Genomic DNA, 10,668 nt, shown 5'->3' with positions numbered 1-10,668 from the left:
ATTTTTATATATATATATATATATATATATATATATATATATATGATGTCTTAAAAGGACCACTTCTGTTCACTGATTTTGTATAAGTGGTTATTTGGATATTGCATCCAGCTCACAGCAGATCAGACTGGATTTTGTTAATACACAGCAAGCAAGAAGCTACAGGAGACAGGGTCTGCTTATCTTTTACAATTTTTTTTTTTTTTTTTTTAAACAGATGAGATTGATTTTTTTAAAATTTCCTTTACAGTGCTCATTTCCCTTGTAACTTAATGTGCTTACATACTACTGAAGGATTTAAAATCTGAATACATATTACCATGCCCTGAACTCTCACTGGTGTCACACAGTTGACAGTGAGCAAGTAACTAAATAGTGGGTTTTTTTCCTTTTGTCAAAGAAATACAGAAACCAACTGATTTGATCAACACATGATTATAATCACTCCTCTGAAATGTACCAAATGGATTCTTGTGTTCATCTGTAAAAACTGGGTATCAGATACGTATATTTACTGGTTAGAATTTTTATTAACTGTTAGAAAGACAAACTTTCACTCAAAGTATCATAGTCTGTTGTGTAAAGTGGGGTAAAAAACATTGACTGCTAATCTCCTCTTCTGATTTTGAGAGTTTTCATTTTAGCAATAAGTTATGATTGTTGACTTTAAACTTATGATAGTTTAAGGAACTTGACTTTATCCTGTTTCATACAACAATCTGAATCTGGTAGAAATCTGACAAATATAGTTTTTCTGGTGTGTGTCTGTTTTTAATACAGGACAGGTGCAGAAAATAGAAACAGTTTGTTCTGAAACATATTTTTATGACAATATTTGCAAAATTTTATTTTCCCATAATTTTCTATCTTTAAAGGAAGGACAAATATAGCTTACCCTCTATGAATGGTATTTCTTTTACTCATGGAAATTGTAATGTCATCTGGCTGATTATATTGTAAATACATACTCGTATGTTACTTCTATAATGTCATATGACAATTAGGTCTTGGAATAAGATGTCTAAAAAGGTCGTTTCTAATTATCTTTTAGAATGTAGTAAATGACAATGGAATTATTTCATACCCCTAATTTTGTAGACTCTCTGAGGTTTCAAGGGACACAACAATAGACCTTCACCTTTAGAATTTTAGATGTTTGTCCTAAGTGGAATTGAATCTGTGGTTTCACCTGAGAGATCTTGTGTAAGTTCTATTTCCCCCTGTGAGTACAATTATTTCTTTTATTATTGCTTTGGCAGCTACAAAAGCTGATGGATTTGCACTATATTTCCTGGGAGAATGCAATAATGTAAGTATGCTGGATTAAGATACTGGTTTTTTGTACATTTACAAGTGCGTTTTGCAACTTGACAATGATATCTTGATTTTATTTTGCATGTCATTTAGGAAGTATTTCCTGAGTGCTGCATATTAGAGCTTTATGGTATCTTTACTTCTGTAAAATAGAAGTTTATTGAACAGATTGGTAATGGAAAAAAGGCCTTTTAACTTTTTTTAAAGATTTGGCAGTAGTGCTGTTGTTTCTCTGACTGTAGCAACTTAACTTGCTATTTAGCCCCATTATTAATTGTCTTTAACAAACAGAAAACTTAATTTGGATTTACTCTCTGCACAGCCTATTCTTTTCATCTAGTTATCTCTGATTTTTTTTAAAAAAATCATCAGGTCTTCTGTTAACTGTCAGCTGCAACTTGATAATGAGATAATGTAAATTTCAGATGTAGATTTTAGTTAGCATAAAATAAATTGTACATTTAAAGTTTATGAGTAAAATCAGTTTCTGGTGTAATAATTTGAATACCAGTGAGTCCAATATTTGGTGGTTTTGTTATCTGACATTTAGAATGCATTACATTTTTTTTTTCTATCCAGATTAATTTGTGCAGTTACCATTATACAAGATTTCGTAGTCACTTTGAATGGCTATCAAGAAGGAAATGCAGTTTATACTTCAGCCAGTTCCATCAACTTAAAAAATCACAATTTGTCAGAAATTTTATATCTTTCATTGGTTCAATAAACAAATTAAACTCTTCTTACTGAAAAATGACTAGAGAGGAAAATATTTTTCTCATTGTTTTTGTTTCCTTACTTTCCACAGCCAGTTTTAATAGTTTATTTTTGTACAGTCCATTAGCCAATTTCCTTTGCTCTTTGTGAAATAATTGAATTCAGAAAAAGGGAAGGAATTACATTTTTGAAATAATGGAACCAGAAATGAAGATATACAAACCTGAAGGTGACTTGAGCCTTGCCTGAGAATATTTTTTATTTATTCAAAAAGACAGTGTCTATTTTGAAGGATGTGGAAGAAGACCGATACAGAAATTTCCTAAAAGAAATGGAAATAGGTTTTGCATTTTTTTTTTCATTTAATGATTATTTCATATAATAAAGACAACCCATTTTATTATTCCTAAATTGGGTCTGCTGTGAATGGATTCTGCAAGTATGTAAATACCGTGCATTTTTTAATAACCTTTTCACCGAGGGGTGTAATTTAAGTACCATGTTGTTCATCTTTTGTGAACGCCATCCTTGGTTCTCATTAGTAGGTAACAGCGTGCACCGTCATGGATTGGGGGTGATGCAAACAGTCACTGAAGAGCTTCCTTCTGCTGCTAAAGGCAGGAGCCTGCAGGAAGGGCAGCCATCCATTCTGAATGCACAGCACTGTCTGGCTTCAGTGGCAGTGACTGTGTGCCAGCTGAACATTCATCTCTAAATGCTTCATAAAACATTACCATAGAATTGACTATACAGCTTGAGACCCAGAGAATTCTTACTATGATGAGGTTTTTCCTGTTAGATTAGTGTGGCATAATATGGGGTTCCCTCCAGTCTTCTGATACCTTAAGGGCCTGGGCACTTTATGACCTGCCTTTTTTTTTTTTTTTTTTTTTTTTTTTTTTTTTTTTTTTTTTTTTTTTTCAGTAGCCTGTTAGGCAGTTGCATATATTTACTTCCCAGTAGAACTCCTTCCTGAAAAAGGTTCCAACTACTAAAAACACACATTGACTTTATTAACCACTGTTATGTAGCTACATCTCCCAAAATGGAATGTTCTTCATGTAGTTATTATAGGGACTGATCCCAAGTCCTTTGAAGTTAGTGTGAGATTTTCCATTCACATTAGTGGGCTTGGAGCCAGACTCAAGTTTGTAGTCTTGTAACTAAATGGTAATGCATTAGCCTACTTTTTGTAAGAAATATTGTTGAAAATTAATTTGGATATCTTTGTCTCTTGAATATTTAATTTAAAGGATGTGTCCAAGTAAGATTAACCATTGTCCAGCAAATACTGGCAATGTATTTCTATATGTATTTATTAAATATCTTTTTCTAAATGGGAACAAAAAGATTCTGCATTGCATAAATGGCAGAAAGGAGCTAATTCTTTAGGATCAAGTTTCAAAAATGATAAAAAACTCGCTGTCATTACCCTGGACAAAGTAGTTGCTGAACACCTATGGCAACATATTGAAGAATGTCTTCAGTTTTGCGGTGGCTTAACTTTTGATGCTTAGTTTGTGACTTACGTTTTGCAAATTCAGGAAACCTTTTTTTTTTTTTTTTTCTTTCCCAATTTTAGCATATGGATTTTTATTTGTCAGCTTGAGAAATATATATAAATCTGCTTGTATTTATCCAGTCAGCAGCCTCATGTTTCAGAACTAGACCTGATGTAACTGTTATTTCCACCATGCTTTCAAAGAAATAATTTTTGCCTGAATACAGCTTTTCTGGAGTGTGTGTGTGTGTATGTTTTTTTGAGAATTAGGTACTGGGAAGGGATTGTGTAAGAATGGAGGAATCCTGTTAATGGTGCAGAGGCTTTCAAAATAAACAGGAAAAATACTTAAAAATAAAATTTAAGTACAATCAATTGGGACTCTAGCAATCGTTAATAAAGAACAGATTTGAATGTCCGTGAGAGGAAAACTATTACGGTACAGTCCATTCAAGGAATTCCTAGGATTTAGTGACAATACAAAACACACAATCGCTCACCTAAAAGTGAGGGCTCTCAGCCTCAAGTTTCTCTTGTGTGGCATCCCAACCCATGGGGAGAGTCCTTGACCACAGCCGTGGTGCTCCAAAGAGGACAGACTCAGAAAGGACTCTCCCACGGGACTCCATTTATACCCGAGCTGAATCTGATCTGTGGTCAATATCAGCTCTTACTGGCCTCTCAAGTCCTAATTGGGACTCTAAAGACCTGAGAACAAGGGTACGAAGAAGGAATCGGCAGCTGCTATGTCTCAACAGCCAGGAAGCCCCTTTGTCAGGGTCAGTGAACTCACCACAGTTAATAAGTAGATACCTGCTTTTCTCCCAGATGGGTTTGTAACATTGTGATGTGTGTTCTGACTATGTTCTGTAAGGGAACTTAGGATCAAAATAAAAGAAAAGCATTAGCTCGACTTTGTCTCAGCTCCAGCTGTAAATATGTATAGGTATACTTGTGCCTGTTCAAAGAAATCCAGATCTGAGCATCTTCACGTGCAAATTTCAGCTAAGGAATGTTTTTGTGGAATGAGATCTCCGTAACTACCTTTAGCCTAGATTAAATAGTGAATTTCATTAGAAATAATTAGGATATAAGATAACTTTACAGAAATTCTAGACATTTACAAAATGAAAACTAGCATGCTGTGTTCTATTATTTATTGATATTAAGAGAAGAGTATTGTCATGTTGTAATTGTGTTTTTTTTTTTTTCATGGGTTACTAAGAATTCATTGTAATCTTTCTTTGGTGCAGTTTTTAATATGGACAGCATGTCTCTTACATGAAAATTATATTAGAACTGATAGCAAATTTGTTTAATGTGAAGAAAAGCTCTAGATTAGCTGGTCCTTTTCTTTTTGTAAAACACCGATACACTGGCCTTTAAAGGAAGACCTTGTTTTAGAAAAATTCCGTTGGAGTTTAGCAGTACAAATGTGAGTTTGTCAAAATACCTGTCCATATGTAAAGTTTCTTTATGGCCTTATTTTCTTTCTCTCTTGAAGTATATGAAACTATATCTTGATTTGTATTAGAGGTGGATAACAGCATAAGGACAAGGTAATTTCTGGCTGACAGGTCATGTTGAATGACTTCAGGATCTTTGCTTGGGTGAATTTGCTTGAAATAGAAGATGCTGCACCAGCTGCAGGTTGCAGTGAATTTCCTTATGCAAGTATTACTCAGAATTGGTGCCACAATAAGTGTGAACTGTTCAGTTATTTTAGCAACCTTCTGTTTGTTCAAACTGCTTGAGAGTGCTAGCATTCATCACACTTGTTGCTAAGGGTCTTCTGATGGTATGATTCGGCTTTTCAAATGATTGCCCTAAGGCAGGTAAGTACCATTCGCATGTCCAACTCCTTCCTTCCCCATAAAGTTGCTCTGTGTATCAGAATCTCATTTTGCACATGCTGTGTGTATGGTGGAATGTATTGCAAAATATTCAGGTACTAAAAACAATATAGCTACGATGTAGCTTCCTCATCAGGGTCAAGTGATCTGAACAGAGCTGTGCCTGTAACTGCCTCTGGTTCTTGAACTTCTCCATACCTAAGAAGTTAACCTTTGTCCATGCGTTAGTGCAGTTATACAAATAAAATTATTTGTTCTTAAGGTACATAACAGCCATTTTGCAAATACTGCATACTGGAGACTGGAAACACTTCCAAATCAAACAGGAATGTTTCACAACTCTCCAGAAAAGGACTTGACTTTATTTCACTTTTCTGTTTCATTCCTTATGGGGATGAATATATAGTTCATAATTCTCATGTTACGACCTTAATTGAATATCATCTTTGAACGTGACTTAAAGGATTTACTGAAATCCTTGTATTGGATGGAGTGTGTGTTTAAATCAATGTGCCTAAGTACCGTGGTAGCTGGGAATGGATTTAAGCCCATAAGCTGACATCTTTACAAGGCAATTTTTCTAAAGTACTTATCACAGCTACAGTTTCTAATGTATTACTATATTATCTGATTCTTCAGATGCTTCTTCTTTCTAGTCTTTGTGTGAGTAATTCACCTCATGATTACATTGTGATTCCTACGTAAAGATGTGTGACTTCTAATTTAATAGGCATACACTTGAAGTAGATTTTACGAGGTCTTGTGAGTGTTACTTAGTTCCTGAAACTATAAATTGTGTTGACAAACAGTTCATCTTTGCTTCAGATAGAAGTTTCCAATAGCTTTATTGTAAGAAATATTTATGTGAGGCCACAAATATGTGCACATACTCTGTGCTTCAGGGTGTATCTTACTAAGATCTTCTAGAATTTCTGGTCATGCAGAAATTGTTGCAGCTTGATGTGCAGTGCCATCTAGTGAATATATGAAGTGGGTGATTTCAATTATTAAGAGCCAAGGGAAAAAGAACTTCTTGCTGTCTCAGGTTTTTGTGCCATGCTAAGGTACATTATTTTGAATGTGCAGACATCATCTCTGAAATTTGAGTCTTTTAAACACGTTTCCAGGTGAAACACTTCTAGCTGCAAGTCAATTCATAAAATTTTGGTCTCCTTGGATCAATTCTAACATCATCTTTTTTTATATATAAAGTGGAAGAAATCGTTTTCTTATTTGCCAGTTAATAGTAATACTCAGCAGAGAGGGAAAGCTGCTGATGAGCTACAGTGTCTGAGTTTAACTTTGAGTCAGTAAATTATCAAACTGAAAAAAATTAGGTAGATAACTGTCGAGATATATTTTAGTGAAATTTTGGTCTTGTTTCATGTAATATTCAGGTAAATGGACTCATGGAATATGATCATGATGGATATACTATAGGTAGAATGCAGAACAGGTTAGAAAATAGACAGAGACTAGTTGTTTGTGGTTCACTGTCAGAATGGGAGAGTATTTTGCATAAATCTTCAAGGCTTTATCCTGAATCTGGTTTTGTTCAGTATATTCATTAATGCATGGGTGAAGGAAGAATACAGGCTTGGAGGGACTGCAGATGTGTTTGTAGGGACAGATTAGAATTCAAAATGATCTTGGGAAAATGGTCTGAAGAAACTGGGTGGTGATTCAGTGAGGACAAGTGCTGGGCTCTGCATAGATTGGCTCGCTCTGTGGAGGGCAGTAGATGACTTTGAGAAATATTCTGGTGTTTGCAATGAATTTGAGCAGCAATATCATTCCTGTAGCAAAAAAAAAAGTCACTTGTATGTAGCAGAAGCAGAAATCTAGCCACTGTGTAAAGTAATTTTCCCGTTCTTCTGTCCACTGCTGAGGTCTCAGGTGGAATGATATGTCTGGCTTAAGCACTGCAGTTTTAATTAAAAATTGGAGTAGCTGAAGTGAGGCGAAAACAAGGAGAATGGTCAGGAAACTAAAGAATGTTTTTTGCTTAATCTAAAGAAAAGAAAGTTGAGGGGTGAAAGTATGCCTGGATAAGGCAGAGAGGAAGGATATCATCTCTTCTCCATACTTAAAGAGTGTAGGGCAAGAAGTAGTGGGTTTGAATTGGCATTAGGAAAGCTTCCCCAGTTATGGCTGTAAAGAAGCACTACAGTGTGTTGCTTGTGAAAGTTCAGGGATTCTCATCCTTGTAGGTGTTTGAGAACTGTCTGGACAAGCATCTTTCAGAAAAATGCTTAGCTGACCATACCTTAAAATGGAAGTGATGGAAGAGAGTTATGTCAGCTTAGTTTTCTGTGTCAGTGAACCGGTATAAAACTCTTGTGGTGTTTTTCAGTTGTGTAAATCAACTGGAAAGTTTCCAGCAGTGAAGTGCAGTTAGAAATTGATACCATTCAGAAGGATGAAAACATTAAAAAAACCCTCAAACAACCCACAACTACTAGTTGTTTTACAGCATGTAAGTGCATCATCTTCATTTCACAAGTATCCAACATTTGTACATACTATGTAGATTAAAAATGCAAATATCCTGTCAAGTACACTGTCAGTTATCAAGATGGAAATTAGAAGTTTTCATAAACAATGGAAGCAGTTACTGGGTTTTTTCTTTTGTGCCTGTGTGCTTCATGTAGTAGGATTGCTGCACTTGTGTTTAAAGCCAGGACATAATTGCCTATAGATCTTTAAGACTGTAGCATGGTAGTATTGGGCTATTGCTTCAGTTTAGCCAGTTTACAAAACCAGGGTTTATTACCTATGGATACTTTCCAAATTAGTTCTGTTTGTTTGATTTTCTTGATCATCATTGCTTATTGTGATGAGTTTTATTCCTGCAAAAAAACTGGCCTTAGGGCACAGCCTTTGTACCTGTCTGCAAATAATTTTATCATTAGGCTGTGTGGTCTTACATGTAGGTTGTTACATCCTCTACCAAGAGTAAAAATTTATTGCTGTTACTGAACAGAAAAGGATGTGATCAGCAAAAAACATTAAGCTCACGTACTATCAACTTGCTAGATTCCTATTTATTTTTAATGTTTTTTCTCCAAGCATCAAGCTGTATAGCAATGCTTTATTCTTAAGACTTTCATTTAATGTCAGTTGAATATTAAATGATTTTCCATTAAACATTTTTAGGGCCAGTTTTATCAGCAAAATTTTCTGGGGAAGGAACTAGATCAGGATCCCATCACCCTTACCACAAAACCAGTGTGTTAACGTGTGTCATGTGTATACTTTAACTCTCATTCTAATCATTAAACCTGATGCTTATCCAGACCTCTTTTCTGCAAAGAAATTTCAGAAAAATTAGTTTATGATTGGTATTTGTTTAGTTATAAGGAGTATTACAAAAAAAAGAAGAAACAACTGAGCAGTTTGTGAAATGGCGAGCAACACAGGTTTGCAGTTTGAATCCAGCCCTGGTAAACTTTATATAGTTAGTAGAATGGTTTCTAGACTTTGTGGGTTGGGATTTGGTGTTGTGATGGATTCCCACGGGCTACACATCAACAGCCAGTAGAAAAATAGCATCAATAACACCTGTAGTTGAGCTATTAATCAGAAGGGCCAAAGACTAAAAGGTCCTGAAAACTTCCTTAGTTCTTACAGTGTAAGGTAATGAGGTACTTCCTTATTACTGTACGAAAATCTGTCAGGAGGTGCTGATGGTATTGTGTTAAGAGACTTGAGCTGCTACTCCTCATCTTTTCTTTTACTGGGATTTTAATCTGCATCCTCTGTCACACATTAGATTTTTCACTAGAAAAACGAACCGTGAGGCCAAGTTACGACAGCATGACAAGATGAACATCAGTAATTTTTCATGTACATGCTCTTAGCTGTTATAAATGAGGAATAATGAGGGTTTTTTCAGCCACAGTAAAAGAGGTTCAAGTTAAATTACTTCATAATTTCAACAGACTGTGCATGGCACCAAGAAGAGAGCACCAAAACCCATGATATTATGGCTTGCTGGATATATACTACTTTTGTTATGTATCTGAAAGCCAAGTTTGCTGTGTTTAGCTGTGATTTGAGAATGCCATCATGTTGATATACCTCAAGACCTGGTTACAGGTCTTCATCTTTCATCATCCTGCATTGGTGTAGACTGAGAGGCTTCTTAATATATTAGTATTTTTAAAAGATATTAGAGATTACAGTATGTTGCCTATACCTAAAGTGCCTTTGAAATATGAGGGGGTGAATTTTGTTACATTTGTCTATGTTGACCAGTGGTTGAACCTTTGTTATGGTTGTCACTTGTTTTGGATTTTCTGTACTGTTTCAGTTTGTTGGTTTTTTTGGTTGTTGTTGGGGTTTTTTTTGTTTGTTTGTTTGCTTTTGTTTTTGTTTTTGTTTGTTTTTTTTAAGCACCTCTTGCTTGCTGAGGTCACAATAAGGTCATTAGTGGATTCCAAGCCACAATGTAACATCAGTTGAAATTAATAGGACTTTTTTTGGTTGGAGACTTTATCAAAGTGAATTAAGAAATTAAACCAGGAGAGAAGGAATAATTTTGAAGATTTTTGGCCCAGCTGGATCAATCCATCATGTCACAGAAGGCAGGAAAGGAAGCACCTCGTATGCTCTGAGGTTCCAACAAGCTATAGGAGGTTTCTGGTGTCAAGACTTCAGTGTTCCCCTGCCTAACTGCATTTGAAGAAAGAAGTCCATCACTGTATGGTACTTGGTGGAAGAAAACTGGTAGTAGGATAGCTGAGCTTGATGAAGGTAAAGAGATTTTTGTCTGTATCTGGAAGGAAGGGAAGCAGATAGGGAATTGCAGGATCCCATGGGCTGCCAGGTGTCAGAATACATGAACCTGGAAGCTTCCAAAGGATTCGCTCTCCAAGCCCAATGTTTGCTCTTGTGGTAGTTTATCAAACCCAGAGTGACTCTCCCATCTTGGTTGCCTTCTCCCGCATTGGCAGTAGAGATATCTAATGCTCTGTCTACACTGGGTATCTTTTATAATTTCTTCCAGGAGAGTGGAATTGCAAAGTCAGTAAAGAGTTATTCATGTTTATCTGTTTCTGATATTGCCTTACATTCTCAGTGTAAGTGATTTAGCAGTAAAAGATACTGTGAGTAGTGCACAGGCATCCTCTGTCTCCTCAGCCTTATCCTTTTACTGCATTATGAGTTATCAGTATAGTATTTGGGAAATTATGTGACTTAATATTCTCGTATTTCCTTTTTATTTACTACATACTGTTGCAGTTGTGATTGAAAATCCACTGGTTTCTTATATTGATTATT

The 10,668-nt window shown here is 35.5% G+C and overlaps 1 protein-coding gene across 2 annotated transcripts in view; it reads left to right on the top strand.

Moving 5' to 3' along the window:
* The window catches only part of PDE10A (phosphodiesterase 10A), a 375,046-nt gene that overhangs the window by 313,411 nt on the left and 50,967 nt on the right, over positions 1-10,668 (top strand). For both annotated transcript variants that reach the window (XM_026846120.1, XM_026846118.1), the window contains exon 5: positions 1,260-1,309. In XM_026846120.1, the coding sequence (XP_026701921.1) occupies positions 1,260-1,309 (50 nt within the window). The remainder of the gene's footprint in view (positions 1-1,259; positions 1,310-10,668) is intronic.

The sequence above is a fragment of the Athene cunicularia genome, assembly GCF_003259725.1.
Source record: "Athene cunicularia isolate RWA chromosome 3 unlocalized genomic scaffold, athCun1 chr3_part1, whole genome shotgun sequence".
NCBI classification, from domain to species: domain Eukaryota; kingdom Metazoa; phylum Chordata; class Aves; order Strigiformes; family Strigidae; genus Athene; species Athene cunicularia.
This window is presented reverse-complemented; position numbering and strand designations above follow the sequence as displayed.